Source organism: Lipomyces oligophaga (genome assembly GCF_038497815.1).
Source record: "Lipomyces oligophaga strain CBS 7107 unplaced genomic scaffold V1516scaffold_9, whole genome shotgun sequence".
In the NCBI taxonomy this organism is placed as follows: Eukaryota; Fungi; Ascomycota; class Lipomycetes; order Lipomycetales; family Lipomycetaceae; genus Lipomyces; species [Lipomyces] oligophaga.
In genome coordinates, this window is record NW_027117793.1 from 94,201 (window position 1) to 111,924 (window position 17,724).

The 17,724-nt window shown below is 42.9% G+C and overlaps 5 protein-coding genes across 5 annotated transcripts; all 5 read right to left on the reverse strand.

Annotated features, from left to right (window-relative positions):
- Positions 1 to 42: 42 nt before the first annotated feature.
- Positions 43 to 2,841, reverse strand: V1516DRAFT_714084 (uncharacterized protein). Its single transcript, XM_066924326.1, has 2 exons — positions 1,955 to 2,841; positions 43 to 1,901 (listed from the first exon to the last, which is right to left on the reverse strand). The coding sequence occupies exons 1-2, from the start codon at positions 2,760 to 2,762 to the stop codon at positions 94 to 96; spliced, it is 2,616 nt and encodes an 871-aa protein (XP_066775125.1). The 5' UTR covers positions 2,763 to 2,841; the 3' UTR covers positions 43 to 93.
- On the reverse strand, positions 2,765 to 5,905 carry V1516DRAFT_571364 (kinase-like domain-containing protein). Its single transcript, XM_066919240.1, has 2 exons — positions 5,341 to 5,905; positions 2,765 to 5,284 (listed from the first exon to the last, which is right to left on the reverse strand). The coding sequence occupies exons 1-2, from the start codon at positions 5,665 to 5,667 to the stop codon at positions 3,158 to 3,160; spliced, it is 2,454 nt and encodes an 817-aa protein (XP_066775126.1). The 5' UTR covers positions 5,668 to 5,905; the 3' UTR covers positions 2,765 to 3,157.
- On the reverse strand, positions 5,856 to 7,374 carry V1516DRAFT_571423 (Isopropylmalate dehydrogenase-like domain-containing protein). Its single transcript, XM_066919242.1, has 2 exons — positions 6,312 to 7,374; positions 5,856 to 6,253 (listed from the first exon to the last, which is right to left on the reverse strand). Exons 1-2 carry the CDS (start codon positions 7,209 to 7,211, stop codon positions 6,044 to 6,046), a joined length of 1,110 nt encoding a protein of 369 aa, XP_066775127.1. The 5' UTR covers positions 7,212 to 7,374; the 3' UTR covers positions 5,856 to 6,043.
- A 164-nt stretch (positions 7,375 to 7,538) lies between these two features.
- Positions 7,539 to 8,028, reverse strand: V1516DRAFT_629659 (protein HIT1; the record flags this gene model as incomplete). The annotated part of the gene is made up of 2 exons (XM_066919895.1): positions 7,539 to 7,905; positions 7,964 to 8,028. Coding segments are annotated over 2 exons (432 nt in total), but the record flags the coding sequence as incomplete, so codon positions are not given.
- A 798-nt stretch (positions 8,029 to 8,826) lies between these two features.
- V1516DRAFT_666549 (major facilitator superfamily domain-containing protein) lies at positions 8,827 to 10,467 on the reverse strand (the record flags this gene model as incomplete). Its single annotated transcript, XM_066920753.1, has 3 exons — positions 8,827 to 10,124; positions 10,175 to 10,249; positions 10,305 to 10,467. 3 exons carry the CDS (start codon positions 10,465 to 10,467, stop codon positions 8,827 to 8,829), a joined length of 1,536 nt encoding a protein of 511 aa, XP_066775129.1.
- Between the last annotated feature and the right edge of the window lie 7,257 nt (positions 10,468 to 17,724).

Consider the following 17,724-nt stretch of genomic DNA (forward strand, 5'->3'; position numbering starts at 1 on the left):
GGTTTTGCTGCTCTTAGTCAGTTGTGAATGGTACTACATAGACTCATTTTGCGACTAATCATTTTGGTACAAAGCAAAAAGAAGCTTAATCTATTAATCTGTTCGAGTTGGTAACTCTACCCTTTCTGCAGTCGAAGCAGTATCTTCGGCGGATGCCACAGCACCTTCACCAGTGACTCTACTTCCTAGATTCCCACTTGTTAGGAACGGAGTGTTTTCGCTAGCGTCATCATCGTCGTCTTCATCTTCACTTTCTTCAGAGATAATCATGTCGTTGATATGCGGTTGATTGTGCTGGAATCTATTGAAAGGGATAAGGTTCTTCATTCGTTCAGTGATCAGGCGATGACGAGTCCAGGTCCGTCCACCTTGAAAAATAACCCAGAACCAGAACAACGAGAGAACAGAAATAGTTAATATGCCAGCCGCTGCTCCAAGTGCAACTAGCACACCGTGACGCTGCCACCATGACTTGGGACCAGCAATCGGTACAAGCAAAGACATGGGTAGCACACGATCAACTACATACACCTCCGCACCATCTGTAGATTGGCCATGGGAGAGAATTCTAACAGGAAGTCGCATCTCAGTCAGCTGAGCACTACGAATACGCAGAATATAGTACTCATCTCGCATAGATTGGATGACTTGCATACTGATTCCTGGGACAAGCGAATCATAAACGCTAATGCCATCCAAAAATGTGCCGGCCCGAATCGACCGTCTTCGCAAGACATGTAGGCCCAGTTGAGTGACCAGGTTAACCATTCCAGCTGTGATGTTATCAAACACTAGCGCAGTATCTATTGGAGCGAGAATGATGTACTGTGAGCTATCCGCTAACACTGGTGAGTGTAGATCTGTGGTATCCAACAAATCCACATAGACATTCACATCTTCTGCCTTGAGTAGTTGTCGTGGCGTGATTCGAATGTATTCCGGAATCGGTACAGATTTGACAGTATGGATCACCCCTGAATCAAACAAAACATCCGTATCGGACAGCATAATTGTCTGCGAATAGCTGGTGAAAGGAGCAGTGATAATAACTGAATCGAGCGAGTCGCCTCGTCGAAGAGTAATTTCGTTCCCAGCGACATCCTGATAGTGGTGTTCGTTGTCAGTGATGTCATCAAAATAAATCGGAGTCTTGAGCATCAAACTATAAAACAGCTGTCGCGCAATCTCCGGAGACTTAAGGAAATATTTCCTTACAGATCCAATGGACTCCCAAGCAGAATCGTCGGGTACAAAAATTGTCCATCCACGAACTTGCAAATCATCTAGTAATCCTAACTGTCTAAAAATTCCAACAGAGATTAACTCATTTGCCAACGAGCCAGCAACTAAGGATAAAGACTGCGGCAGAAGTAGAGGGCGATCAATTGCAATGATAACTGTTTCACCAACTACTACCGGCTGCTGACAAACGCGGGCGTAATTATTGATGAAAACTCCATCTTTAGTGTTGGTAACTTTAACATGCTGGAAAAAGGCATTCATAGAATCAAGCTGCAGCTTGGATGGAATGACACGGTTTTCCAAGTTGGGGAGTGCAAAATGAGAGTAATGATAGAGAAGAGTGTTATCTGACGACGGCGAGTCTGTGTTACTCGAATCGATTGGTGCAAAGATCGTTTGCCGAGCGGTGAGAGAATCGAGATTATCGTCCAATTCATGAAATTCCAGCTCATTTATAAATCGAATGGCATTAAGTCCGTGCAGGTATTTTCGAGGCGTAAATTCAAAGTATTCGTAGGAAGTTAGCAAAGAGGGCAAAGTGTGTATAACTCCATTCTGATAAATGAGATCAGTTTCCAGAGAGTTGACTTCTCCATTGAATCTGATTCTACCATTATCAGTTGCTTCCATGTTGACTAGAGAACCTGACAATGCGGGATCTATAATTAAATTAGTTCTGAATGAGAAAATTATTGCCTGTAATCGAACTTACAGATATTTCCAAACCCATTTGTATCATTTTGTCTATAGATCGACGAGTACAGGAAATGCTCTCCTAGAAGTTTCAGACGGTCATCGTGACCGCCGGAAGATAATATATAAGCTAATTCGATGTCACTAAAAACCGAAAAGGCGTTGTTAACCGGCAGCAATGCAGTGGCCGTATCCTGACTTTCAGCCAAAAGAATACAGATCCACGGATGCATGAGAAAAATTCTCGACATGAAACCTGTATTGCCCGCCTGAGAAGCCCGCTCCAGTATCTCATGGCATAGAGTTTCTGGTATATCGACCAGTCTATCAATAACATGAATGACACCATTATCTGCGAGCCAGTCGTGACGAAGAATATTCGCATCGCCAATCTTTAGTCTATGGCCTGTGCCGTCGTCTGGTGCACCAGTCACAGACCGAATCCGGCTAATCTTTATGGGAGTAGGAAAGTCAGGAGCTGCAGGTGCACGAAGCTCCGAAAAAAATACACGCTCTTGCTCATGCTCGGTGAAGTTAGTAGAGACGATAGGATCCGTGACGATTAGATACCGCAATAAAGTAGGTAAATCGACCGATGGCGGCACTTTCTCCAGCACACTATTTGGCGGAGCAAAGAATGTTATGTTTCTGTCCATATTTAGAACTGGAATTAAGCCTGTTCGCTGCAGCACTCGAATCAGGATTGTAAAGTCTGGCGATGACGATAACAAGTCGACAACCGAGACTGAAGCAGTCACCGGATGGATTGCTGCAAAACATAGACACACCACTACTATATTTTCAAATGCCCGCCAGCTAAACCACATTTTGAGACGTAGAATGCGACTGCTCTGCGAATATCGCGAACAATCCTAAAGTAAAATCTCAGCTTACGTCCTCAATATTCGGCCCAAATCGTTGTATGTTTGAACTTTTGTCTCCCCTCGCCTCCCCGTAACCTGCCTCTCGGGTCGAATCTAACCACAATCGAGCAATTCTCAGTCATGTGTTCTGAATCACGTGAATATTAGGTAAGTTATGTGTAAATGCTTCTGCTCTTGCTTAATTGGAACTCAAGCACAATAGCAAGCACAATAGATTTCGCTAAATAGGATAGACAAAAATATAAGCAAAATAACTCCGAGACCCCTTAGAAAAGAAGATACTATACATAACCAATCATTCCACTCTTCTAGGTATGCAAACTTAGCCTACAGAAGCTCTACCGCCATTCGGTTTTCTCCTCTTTCAAAACCTTGAATCCTGCCTCTAGCACATCCAGACCGCTATTCAAAGCTGTGAGAACCCTAAACAACTCGTCTACTACCTTCTCACTGCTCGGGTCATTTGGCTCGGTCAAAACTGCAAGTACATCCACGTTAGGAAATGCCGGGAACAGCTCTGAGTTAGGGAGATTATGAGAAGGGAGCATGGGAGTCACAGGTACAGAAGTATGGACAGGTGTAGGTGCAGATGCAGGGATAATTCCATTTGGCATCTTAGCAACCGGAACTGTGCTTTCAATGCTTGGTGTTAAAGCAGGCGCTCGATGCGTGGATAGCTGTCCACTAGCAAGAGGTTCCTGCCCGTTCTGGCCCCAAAATATACTTGGCGATGGGATAGGTATTTGCAGATTTGGTTGACGTAGGCCATGCGGTTTTTGTGGCGAAACCGGCAAGCTTGGTACTATATGCTGGCTCCTAACCGGAGATTGAGCTCGAGAAGTTGTCGCTTTCGGGCTAACATTGGCAGAAGTCAGCGGTACTTGAGCTATAGCTGGCTGTGGAGATGTGCCACCTGAGGAACTATTTGCCTTCTGCATCTGCGTAAATCCTAATGAACTTGAAGTTTGCGTTGTATTCAAAGTTGCCGTAGGGGTTTTGGGTGAGAATTGTGTAGTCGACATTGCCGGTAAAGCTTGTTGCAAACTTGCCAGCGATGGAAGTGGGGGCAATGAGGGAACTGGGGGGAGATTCGACGATATAGAGTGCTGAGATGATGAATATGGCACAGATTTGGGACTAACCGACCGACCATAAGTAGCGTAAATCGAAGTTGTCTGAGGTCCTTGAGGTCCTCCTGAACTCAATTGGGCGCCAGAGCTACTAAGAGCGGGGGATATTGATGACATATTAGGCTGATGATTTGCATGCACTCCACTCACAGCAGAAGAGTTCGAACGATACATCCGTGTATTGTGACGTGGTGGTGGCGGCTGAGAAGGAAGAGGAAGAGGATCTGGAATATTAGCCGAAAAATTATTACTAGTACTAGTGCCAGAATTCGCTGTAATCAAGCTATTCATGGTTTCCAGTGTAGGAATTTCAATCTCGATTGGTGATGTATTGCAAATGATTGTGCCGGATCGCGATCGATTAGGTGAAGCGATATCTAATCCACAGCCATCACCGGCTGTGGAAGGGGCGTCCTGAGTGAAAAGCTGCAGCAAGGGATGTTGATCTGCTGTACGACTAGGACTTAGTGGCCGCCCATTTGAAGTATTCTGAGAGTTCTTGACGGTTTCCATGTCGGTGTGTCGATCGTTTGCTGTCTCGTGGAATTCATACTTGTTCAGAGTCGAAAGAGGCATGAGTCCCGGAGAACTCGAATTGTCTGTATTGCTACTTTCAATATCAAAATCCCAACCAGCAGAATCCTTTTCGTTTCCTGCGAGTGAGATATTATCTTCTGTATCAGAACCCACTTGAGCGGCATGCTGGAGTCCGGTAGCAAGGTTTTCATCATTTGCTATAGCAATACTTCGCCGAACATGACCTTGGTCCTGCCAGCTATGATACCGAGAAATTAGTTCTCGGAGCGAAGAGGTCGGAAGAGTCTTACTGGCACGAATAAAGCGAGTCTTTTGAAGCTCATCGGCGCTTGGTCGCTCGTCTGGCCTTTCGTTCAAACATAAAGATAAAAACTCTTTCAACAACGCAGAATATTGTGGGCCCTCCAGTCTCGGAGGTTTCTGGCGAGGAATAAGAAGCATTACCGTATGGCCATCCTGATCCGCATAAGGCGGTTTGCCAGTAGACATTTCGTAGATCGTTATGCCGAGTGACCAAATATCGGCTTTATAGTTGTACGTTGCACCTTCAGTTATAACTTCGGGAGCCATCCAATAAGGTGTTCCGACGATGGTGCTTCTTTTCGGATGATTTGCAGATATCTGCGCGGCGACACCGAAATCACAAAGTTGGACACTTCCATCATTTTCAATTAAGATATTAGCTGCCTTGATATCTCTATGAATGATTCCCGCCTTGTGAATGTATGACAGTGCTATTAGACATTCTCTCACAATTACCTGAGTAAACCGTTCTTCTATCTTTCCCATTGCAAGTTGCTAATAAACCATAATCAGCTAAGATTCTATACTGCTTGGGTGAGAGTAGAACTTACCAAAGTGCGAACACTACCGCCAGCACAATAATCCATGATGATCCATAACCTTGAACCGACTAAATGCGAGCCATGATATTTAACGATATTTTGACCAATTCCCTGTTTCAACTGAGAAAGCAGGGCAACTTCGTGACGAACGTCCTTTACCTCGTCTTCAGCAGTATCCAGATTGAGCACTTTTATCGCGACCACTCTCTTCTCAACTACATTGTATCCCTTGTACACAACGCCAAATGTGCCGCGCCCAATAATCTCATCACGTCGATAGATTTTCGCAGCCGATAATGGCACTGATAGATCGGCTACCACGTTCTCGACGGGCATATTAGTCAAAGATCAAGACAAACACAACTGAAGCCGACGCCCCAGCGATATGAAATAATATCCAAGTCTCACAGAACAGCGCAATACTGTTCTAAGTGCAGGCGCTGAAACTCTAGCCAAATAGACTAAATAAAAAGAAAGCTCTTTCCCCAATATATTTAATAAAACTCCATACAAATTCCAAGGAAAATTAAAAGTCACAGAAACAGAAGCCTCTGTATGAAAGGAGCTACCGAATTTCCAATATTGCGAGCAAAGGATATTAGCAGAACAAGAACCTTGATTATGTAACATCTTATCAATCATAGATTGCAGATTTGCTCATGATTTTAGTTTTTACTGTCTATTGAAATAATGGTTGATGACTTTAACAACTTCAGGCCATGATCTCTTTAAGAGCTTTAACTACTGCGTCGCCAACTTCTGAGGTCGAGGCACTGCCACCCAGATCTGCGGTGCGGATATCGTAGCCGCCTATGTCCTTCGAGTCGAGAACTTTTCTTACTGCTGATTCAACAGCGATTCCTTCATCTTTCAAATTTAAAGAGAGGCGAAGCATCATCGCAACGGAAAGAATGGTAGCGATCTGCACTGAGAGTTAGAAGAATAGCAATTACGAGGCGATAAAATCAACATGCACATACCGGGTTGACTTTCCCTTCTGGTAAATCCGGCGCAGATCCATGGCATGGCTCATATAGACCAAGAGCTTCGCAGCCATCGGGTAATGAAGCCAACGAAGCGGATGGCGGCAATCCAAGAGAGCCAGGGATAACGGATGCTTCATCCGAAATAATGTCTCCAAACATGTTGGAAGTTAGAATAACGCCGTTCAAAGACGAAGGAGCCTTGATTAAGATCATAGCAGCGGAATCAATGAGTTGGTGTTTGAGAGTCAGCTGTGGAAATTCATCCTTGATCACACGCTCGGCAGTTTTTCTCCAGAGTCTAGAACTGGCTAGGACATTGGCTTTATCTAGTGACCAAATTGGGAGAGGGGGGTCGGATTGAAGAGCTAGAAAGGCAGCCATACGGGTGATCCGCTCAACTTCCTTGATAGAGTAGACTTCGGTGTCCATGGCCACGCCGTCTCCAGTGTCTTCCCTCCGCTCGCCAAAGTAAATGCCTCCCACAAGTTCGCGGACCACGATAAAATCAGTTCCTCGAGCAACCTCTTCTTTGAGAGGACTGTATTTGACGAGTGATTCTGAGGCAAAACTGCAAGGACGAAGGTTAGCATATAGATTGAGCTCCTTTCTGATTTTTAGTAATCCTTGTTCTGGTCTCACAGTGCCAGTTCCCCATTTTGGGCCCCCAACAGCTCCAAGAAGAATAGCGTTAGCCTTCTTCGCCGCCTCCAGAGTTGCATCCGGCAGTGGCACACCGGTAGCATCAATCGCAGCACCTCCAATCAGATGCTGTTCAAACTCGAATTCTATGTCTGGTCGGAGTTCAGCTATAGTTAGCAAAATCTTCTTTGCCTCAGCAACGACCTCTCTACCACAGTGATCGCCAGGAAGGAGGACAATTTTTTTTGCGGACATTTTAGAATTCTTGCTTTCAAATTCGATAGTAATAAGCGTAATGATGATTATATTAATGATTTGTCGTATTTAATAGTTCAAGAAAATAATAGCTCAAGAAAATTATCTCTGGTGCAACAATCCGGTATCGGTCTATCAGTATAGTACAAGAACCTCGTATTGCAATTTTAATCCGATATCGCTAGAAAGATTTACGTTTGGCTAGTTCGTTTAATGTATTAGCATAATCGATTACCTATAGACAAATCAAAGAATGAGGCCAGATTTTGAAAAGAATTGGTGCTACGGAACAAGAATACAGCTTGGATGCATGGTTTCATTAAAACTTCACCTCGTAACACTCATGAGCTTCTGCACAAAATCTTCCACTTCTTGATTCTCCTCGAGCCCACCTGCTCTTAATTCGCGAAGCTTCTTCAGAGCAACGTTGCGCCGTCCTTCCGAAGTTGACTCTCCAGACAGCGACTGGTCTTGCAGAATCTGGTAGACTGTAAACAGATGATGTTGTAAAGTACTTGAACTCAACATAGAAGACAGAACTGGATCGGTTAGCTCAGACTGAAGAGTTGTCGAGTTGTCGAGACTTGGTTTATTAACTTCAAAAAGATGTTCCGTCTGCAACTGAGTTTGCGGATTTTCATTAACAGCTGATGAATGACTATGTCGTTCATCTTTATAACACTTAATCGAACAGCTACTCAATGTGTGAGTATAGTATTCGAAAAAATAAGATGAAGATAACAAGAACATACTAACGAACACTACATGTCGGGCACTTATAATTCGATGATGCCTCCCGACAAATACCGCAGAGAATCGGAGATGCCAGAATGAAGTGAAGCTGAAACTTCTTAGATCAAACGTAACGAGACTAATTAAAGCGAGCCTCAAACCTTATCAATATCTACAACTGTTTCATATCAGTCCTAAACGAGAGCTTGAACTGAATATAGAATCCAACTATTCGTCTTACCAAAATCTTGTTTCGATTCTGTTCAAAATCAAGTAATCCCGTGGATTTTTTAGAGGAATCCCCGTTTGTACATACCCCTACCCTGAAATGCATAGCAACTGATTTTTTCTTTTATGTAGAAGTAGCTAAATTTCACTACTGGATCACTAATCCTAAAGTATAACACTGGTAGTTATTAACAGGATTTGAATTTTAATTGTAAGAATCAAAGATAAATATTTATTAATTGCTACCCTTCTCTGTCTCTCTAAATGCTTCATAGAACAGCAGCTAGATCGGTCAGGACAAGAGTGAGTTCTGCGAAATCTTCCCCACATAGCAAAATATCATCTCTACGAAAGAGAATATCGAAAACACATTAGGCATAATATGAGCTGAACTTTGAAAGTAGAGTACAGAATACAGAAAGTTTTCGTTCGTGGAGACTTCAGTTTATATTCAGAAATCAAGATTGAAAAGACTTTCCAAAAACAAGCGAAACTATCAGAACCTTAGTAGCCAATTGAGCAACACTATTTATCTACTAATTCCTAAAATTACCAAATATATAAATTCTATTGCCAACAGAATTGCTCTGCAAAAAAAACATGAAAAACATTTAACAAAATCATAGAACAAACATACTCATTTCATCGAATCACGTCAGAGTTTTTCAACATCCAGCTTCGTATCATCGACTTCCTGGGCGGAAACCTCAGCCAATTCTTTCTTTTCCACGGAAGAACCAGAAATTGCATCAGCCGAATAGGTCTCAATATCACGCTGAGCACCATAGAAATTTACTGACGTCGGATCCGACATGAAATCAACCTGGTTCTTTCCTAAACGACGATCACGATGCTCAAACCAGATAGGTGCTGGAAGTGCTAGAAGCTCTAAAACTGAGCAAATAACGACAAAAATATAGCCAGCCTTAAAGCGAGGCTGATCCTTAGTTTGCCATACACAAAGAGGTAAAATCAATTGAGCCAAACAATAAGAAATATTGACAATAGCAAAAGCGACTGACCGAACTTCCAAATCGTAAGCGAGAGACTCAGCAAACCAAGCAATTACGACATTAATAGGACCCTGCGTAAAACCAAGAGCAATAAACGCAAAGTATTTGGCGCCAGTCGAAATATCCCATACAAGCAACATGATGTTGCAGACCAAGACAACGATACCAGATCCAAGCAAACAATCCCAGCGCTTTCCACGCCAGTCAGAGTAGAAGGCAAAAAACATAGCAGCGACAATGGAGATTGCATAAGATGTCGTTGACATATTGTTAACAAATGCCTTATCTTCAGGATATATATCACCAAGCCAAAGCAAATAAGGAGTAGTCGAAGGATATGGAGTAAGCCAGAAAAGACCAGCAAGCGTGAAGAAACACCAAGTAGGCCAAGCAGTAATAGCACGCAAAACAAGATCCTTAGTGACTCCACGCGAAGGCGCAAAACCTTCTGCCAACAGACGAGTTTGAGCCAATTCCTTCTCGCGAGGAGTAAGAAAATTAGAACGAATGTCCGAAGGAACATTGGGAAAAGTAAATATTCCGATGAGCGAGATAGGGATAGTAATAACAGTGCACATAATGAAAAGCCATCTCCATCCTTCTAAGCCTCCGACTCCATTAAGATTCAGACAGGCAGTCATAAGATAACCAGCTATCATAGAACCAAGAGGATAGGTAATGTAGTAAATAGCATTTCGCTTTCCGAGCTCGTTCTTACGATACCAAGAATTGATAATGTGCACATTAGCAATCCAGCAAGGAGTGGAAGTGACTCCAACAAAAAAACGCAAAACACAAAGCTGCTGATAATTCTGAACAAATGCAGTACCAAGAGTGAAACAGCCCCATACAATCTCAAAAAATGGAATGTAAAGATGAGCAGGGAACATAGTAACCAAGATATTAGAGGGAATCTGACAAACAGTGGTCGCCGACCAGTCTTTCAAATTAGTTGAGAATAAACCATGATAACAAAAAGCAATTACTTACAGATGGCACTCAGATAAGTCAGACGATTTCCAAAAAGATCCAAATCTTTTTCCATACCCGACTCATAAGCGTTGTCTAGAAACTCACATTAGTCAGAAAGTCAAACCATAAGCAGATAATTAAGACTTACAAATGGCACCAACATCAAGATTATTAGTCCAAGTGGATGCACAAGCAAAAAAAAGAATAAGAATGTCAAGCTTATTTAAAAGTACACGCTCTTCACGAGAATATTCCTTAGGGTACCAGCCAATCCATTCGGCAAATGGATTCATGTAATAGTCGAAGCCCATTTTGATTGTCGAGTCTGATGCTAAGAAATATGGTAACTGGTCTTGGCTAGAGAATTGGCAATGAGATTGATATGAAAGTGAAGGGGGTCAAAGGCCTTCTTATAGACCTACTGAGAAGAGAACGCCTCGTGGAGCTCGGCTTACTGGAAATTGGCCGTGTATGTGTGTGGCAAGAGATGGTCAGAAGCCAAATCAAAGCAGATGGTTTGCCAGCCCAATAGGCGAGTATCCACCGGCAATCGAGGTGTCTGAAAGTTAGTGCTATCTCTATCAGGTACAAAGCAATAGGCCGAGCATCCTAGGATAATTGCATAGTACATGTCAACGACAACGGCAACGGGATTGGCTATCAAATGCCTCGTCCGACCAAGTAGACTTTTGAGGAGCCATAAGCCGGTACGGTGCGAAGCGGACCACATGGAACAAGTAAATCGAAACCCATGATGCAGGTCGGGTGAGAATAGCCCTGCTGGTGCGCCCGCTCGAGGCGGTCTGGTGTAGGAGAAGGCCGAATGTGGAAGCCGGTGAGCTAGCTCTCTGGGAACTGTAGCTAAAAACTTATCGTGCAACGGACACGGTTCAAACGAAGACCGACCGTGATTCATGATTACGAGGTACAACTTAGAAAACCGTAATTTTGAGGAGAACCTCCCGGTGGCGCGCATCAAACCTGTTTGAGACAAAAAAAGTAGTCATTTGGCTAGCCTGTTCAAGATAAGTGAACTGGACGAAAGACTATCCAAACACGAGTGCCAGGGCAAAAAAATACTTGGGCTTCGAGAGTCCATTGCTATCGGATAGCTCCAGCTAAAGCTAATCAGCCTAGTTAAAAAAGGGAAATGATTTCCAGACTTTGAGTCAGAGTCTGGTGCAAGATAGAGATGACTGACTATCCGGTCTTCAAGGTCAATCTGCCCCGATCTTGTGCTCAGCTTTACAATCCCGGATTGCTGATAAGCGACATTACAGTCCGGTGACCGGAAACTACACATAGTTCACTGATAAGCTAGAGAGGTCAATGCTAGCTAGCTATTTCGAGCTCGAGCGATTGCCGGCACCTGCGCTGCAATTGTGCGCTCACTTCGGTTTTTGCACTGCTTTGGTCCTTCTATGTCTGGTCTGTGTCTGGTCTGGTCTTGTTGAGCAGCCAGCACATGGAGTAAGGTTTCACACCTATTACTGCTCCCCTCGAGAAATTCTAATTTGTGTGAAACTCCAGGTCGCTGCCAGCGCTGGAGCCAATATCCCGCTCTACGGTATGACCAGCCTAAACCAGCAAGCGTTGTGGGGCTTGCTTTCAAAATTGCGCCCGGAAATTTAAGTTTCTGGCGCAGAGATTAGGTAGCCGTCGATAAGTGAATGCATAAAGATAATACAGTGATTTTCTACGAGCTAATATAGCGGGCAGTGACAACGTCTGCCTCATCTGTTGTCTACGGAATAAGACTCAAGTCTAGTAGTAGTGGGCTTAGTCGTGCAAGGCTGCAGCTAGTTCGATATTTTCATCAGCTCCATCGCATAGTAGCAGACTGTCCCTTGATCCGGGGTAGAAGCGACTGGTGCTTGACCCTCACCTTGGCCTTTGCGATAGCACAAACAATGTCGCTGGTGCGCTAGCCGAACGTGCTCCATTTGCTCTCCTTTCTGCCGAGCACAGAGCTGATTCTGCAAGTAATAAAGGCATAGGGAGGGTGCCGAGGCGGTGCATAGTCCTTCACAAATCCCGCGCTGGACTATCATTCTCAAGAGCTAATCGGCAGCCTTCTGGTCAGCGCACCTTCCCGATAAGCAACAAAGGCCGAGCTGGGCAGTCAGTGCAGTGGGGACAGACCGCAAAGGGAGGAGGGGAACTGGAAGGGAGATTGGCCTGTCTCGCACGCACAGACCAGACAACCAGACTGTGCGCGTGGTCTTATCAGCTTCGCAATTACTGGCTGGGCGACAGTCCTGACCTCAGTGCAGTGCAGGTGCTGGTTATCACCGAAAGCATCGTACTATTCTTCACGGGCTATGCTATGTGAGCTGAGCGGACTGAGAGCGCCTGGCTTGTGCGGCAGCAGCTCAGTCGGTTTGGTCTTCTTATCGTGTGAACGGGGCTAGATTCGTGCCGATCCTAGCGTGTGGTTGCTGCCCACCGAAGAACAGTTGAGCACTGTAGCACCAGGCAGAGGGATAGAGCTGTGCACAGCGTGCACAGCCGACGTAGATAAGAAACAATCAAGGGTTCTGCAGTGATATGACGGAGTCCGCGCGCAGAAGAATGTGCACAAGTATGTTACATTGTCTTTATCTTACGGGATTTCAAAAATTTGAATCTCAACCTTTGGATTCAGCTCCAAATAAGCATTGCCCGCCAAGGGGTTTTCTTTGTCTTCTCCGGCTCTGGGACTTGGAGTCGTGCTCGGTTGGTATGCTCCAGACATTTAACAGCAACAAGAAGGCGTATCCACTTCAGCCATGCCTCAGTAACAGGATCGTCTGCAAGCACTCTTAGTAAGGTGATCAATGGCGTACTATCGTTCACAACCCCGTTCTGCCGTCGAGCTCCACGGGCGCTTTTATCTAGACTCAATTCGGCGACCGGAAATAGGCGTTGGCCGATATACTTTCACCGCTACGGCCTGACTGATCATGAGAAGGCAAATTATGGTGGCCGGCCAATGGCAGGGTACCTATTTCAGGTTCATATCAGTTGAATACGAAAGCGAGTGGAGCCGGCATTCGCTCTTTTAATGAGTCGCAATGCATCAGCGAGTTCTCGATAAAGATATCTAGGATCGAGACACCCCAACACAAGATCGGCTCTGGACGGTTCGCTAACTACCTTCTAGCCGGCCACTCCGTCTTCCGTTGTGCTGCACCCGGCGGTATTGTTGCACGTGGAAGGGGGAGGCTTAGATGATAGAAGAAGGGGAAAGGGCAGGCCAAGTAGATACAACAGGGCGGGAAAGAGCCGGCCTTTTCATACGGGAAGATTGCCGCCCTGAGCGTGCGCGAACATCTGCACAGATTATTATATCAGTATTATATGGACACGGTGTTTAAACTGATTTACTATCAATTTTGTATAGCTCATGATAAGCACATAAATTAATAGAACACAAACTTTAAAGAAAAAATCTGAATTCCTTTGACACAGCCCGGCCGATACATACCGTTTGGGGAACGACCAAAATCAAAATCATACGGTAAGGACAACCAGTCCAAGTACTCATGTAGCGGTTTAAAGAACGACTCGTCAGATCGTCTGACTCGAAAATTATCAGGCACTCTACGAGATGCTGCATGCAAGTTCGCCTGACTTTCCAGCGGATAAGAGCTTGTGATTAAAGATAGATCCTTAAGAGCACATGCTGAAAGTTGATGGTTTATTCCGCAGTGGCAACATACTGAAATGGAAATACAATCCTTGTTCCTGCTAGAAGTTTATTTATCTGCATGATTGCCGCTCACTATCTCCGTTGTCCCGTGGTCTTCTGGGCCACCCCTTTGACTCAACACATCGTGGAAACAGTTGTGCGGGTGAAAGAATTCATGACCCGGCTTGAATCTTTTTAACGCCAGTCTGGCCTTTTGTTTGAGCCAATAGGGCCACTTCTTTTATAATCTTTCAAATTCCTCAATATTCTGCGCTTTTTAAATGAGTTGTAGATTAAGAACTGCGCTGTTTTAATCTCGTATCAGACTTGTAAAATTGTCTAGACATTAAATATGTTTCGCTCGGGTTTTGAGGTTTAATGGTCGTGGACCCTTACTGACGCTGTTTGGATTTTACAGATAAGTATTCTATTAAAAATCCAGCCGAGATTTTGGCTAGTTCTGCAAAATGCTATATGATATTATTGTTGAAGGGCAATATGGAGCAAAATGAATTACTTTGAGCTAGCCTTTGCCTGGCAATTCTAGCAAATTTGATGAATTTGATGAGTTCGACAAGCTTGATAAGCTAAGAGACGCTGGCATGTCTGCTGTAACGGAAAGCTTCTCATACTACAGATGTCATATCGAAGAAGAGCGAGCAGCCGATAGATTGTTTTATCATTTATTAATTTAATGAATGCGCTGATTATTTATGGTCGGAGGATGAGCTGAATTGTCTTTCTGTTTTCTGACTTGCTGTTGATCGTATCATTTGGAATCGCATTTTAGCAGAATAGCAAGCTCGAAGCCTGCTATTTTACTCGGTTTATATTTTCTAATTTTAGTGCAATACCGACCGTTTCTTCTGTGTTTATTCAGCTAGTTTTGCCTAATTATTCATGCACATAACAATGAAGCCCTCCAATTTTGTGCACGTCACAGGACAATGAAGTTCAGGTTTCAAATATTTATCAAGTACAAATTAATACCGATTAGTAATACAAATCACTGAATTCATTCAATATGTATAATATTGCAAGCAATTTTCAGTCAAACAGATATTATGTTTCCATTATGCTTTGCAAATACAACTGGCCAATGGCCTTTGCATTCGTTCAAGCGACAGTTTCGTGCATCGCGTCAAATATGATTTAACACCAATGCAGACTTTTCCACCGTTAATGACAAAATCGAAATTTATTCTATTGACTAATGGTTTTGATGTATGACTTTCGGCATTTAAAAATCAGTTCGATCCGGGGTTTTATTCATAGCGCAAAGTCACGAGGAAGCACGTATTTAATACGGTTGCGGTACTGCTTATATCAAGATTCATCTGTGCTTTCTCGCTTCCCCCTGAGCGCTCAAGACAAGTTGGTTAGAACAAATCGGTGGGATCTATGTGATGGGAAATGAATGATTAGCTTCTTGTTTAATACTCTAGACATAAATATTTTAAGTTTTGATCAAAGACTTGCGTTTGGAATCCGCGGGATTCCAAACACCTCCCAGCACAGTGGTCGGCAATTGATCCAGACATTTTGCTGCGAGTTCAGTTATTCGTCTGGCCGAGAAGAGGCAATTCACGGCCCGTATATTTGAACGATAGTCGGTTTGATATCCCATGAGTGAACTCTTAGCTAACTGGGATTCTGGTAAAAGAAGCTGCAGTGCAGTACAGAGATTTCCAGCTCAATCGCAATCTGCGTTCAACACTCATTGGCTGTGTGCGCTTTGTGCAATCTATTTGAATAGTTTGATTATTCGATTCACTTTAAGTCTGTTGCGCTTTATGTCATTGCTTATGTTGCACGAAGTCGTAGAGGTTTGAAGTTTGAAGTTTGAAGTTTGGTTGGGCAGCTAATCATCTATGCTAAAATAGACCTCGCGGGGAGAATGGAAATTAAATTAAGAGTTGATAGCCTTTACTTTGTCTTGCTTCGAAAATTTATTCTTCAGAGTCGCTTTGACTCCTGTGCAGATGGATTCTTTGCATATTCTGAGAGTTGTACTTTCTTAAGCTGCAGTGCGTGGCCGTAAAGTCCATTGATCGAAGTGATTTGTAAGCCTTTTGGGAAATAAATACAGTACTCTCCGGTGGGAGTTTGCAAGTGGAAGTGGATAAAACATCTTAATATCTTCGAATATATTTCTAAATGGATTATTTGTTCAACACCATGTTGGTAAAAAAAATTTAACTCAAGCACCAATATAATCCTTAGAGTTCTTTTGATATTTTTGGAGTTAACTTTCATCATGAAAAACTGATAATGATTTTTTTGTAAGCTTCTATCGCTAGTATAGCGCCCTACAAATATTATACCAGAACTGTCTATGCATAAAGTTTAGAGCATAAATCTAAAATAAAGTTGAAATGCATGTGAAGGACAATATTCTATTTCAGCTCTCAATCATGGATTACATAATTGCTTGCTGCATTTAAGGCTAGGTCTTCCCAAACAAGCTGAATTGTACTAATTCAAAAGTTCGTGTAAGATTAGATTTAATTTTGGATCGAACTTTCATGAGCATATCTCGAATATATTTTTATTCGAATGGATGAAGGTACTTAAAATCTCAACTTTACATGATCCGTGAGATATATCAGACTGATCTGCATTGTTAATTTCAATGTCTGTGTTTACTCGAAAAATATAAAACTTTTATATTTGCGAAGTCTATTGTCGGCCATTCAATGCTAGCTAATGCTCTAAATTTATTTTCTCGGCTTTATACAGAAGTGAATTTGTAGTCTGGTCTGATATCAATCGGCTTTTTGGGACCTGATGTACTGACGACGATGCAATCGTGTGTAATACCTATTTGGGATCTTTCTAACACATGAGGGTAGTAGATGGCTTCTCGGTGAATTTGTGAGTTGTGAATCTAAGAGCTACATGACCGTCTCGCATACATCCAAAATACTATATCACCCTCAGCTTGCTCTACCTGGCTTTTACTGAAATATCAGATTTAGTTTCATGGCAGAAGAAGCAGCAAGAGTTGAGTCGAAGGCTGCGATTTAGCTATCTTCCGTCTAAGTCTACGAAGAGACAGACATCTTGGATCTTGTAGGATCTTAGATCATTATGAATTAAGAAATTTATTGCGTTTCTTCGGATTTTAGATCAGCAAATATCAAACTGGGAAGCAAATTTTGATATATTCTTCTGGATTACAACTTTTGTTATACATTGAGAGATAACTATAACTTTAATAATATTGGTAATATTTTGCGCTCTGCTAGTCGAAGTGGTTTCACTGCAATGAACCAGCGATCAAAATACACTGATCGATCATAGAATCCTGCAATAGAGCTATGGCTCGAATTGGCTATCTTTCTGAGGGGCCACCTTGCCAATTACTGAGAATACTTTATTGGTGTATCGGACCAAAAACTAATGATCTATCCAACTAAAGAAAATCTCAGATAATAATTAGTTTATGTAGCAGAGTGATCTTGAAGGAAAATGCAAAGCATTTTACTCATCCTATCATGGATCCAGTAGTGGACCGTTTTATCTATGATCAAAATCAATTCTTGTCTAACTAGATCAACGATTACGACAGGAAAGCCGTTATTTCATTCTTTGGATGAATATGAAACTGTTTTTCGACTGAATTCTGAAATCATGTGTTTATTGCATTACGAGTCAGGGATGAATCTGGATGTGAAATGAGTATTATCTGATGCAGAGTTAGACTTCAGCTGCAATATTTCCGTCTCAGATGAGTACAGTATTGAACTTCGCTGAGCTATTTAATGATAGCGTAATAATTCGAAATCTTCTCGTTTCAGGTCGAAGTCAACGTGGATGCCAAAAGGACAATGAAAATTCGAACATCGCATCTGAAATTTAATTCACCACAAACTGATTAGCCTTCAATAAGCATTAA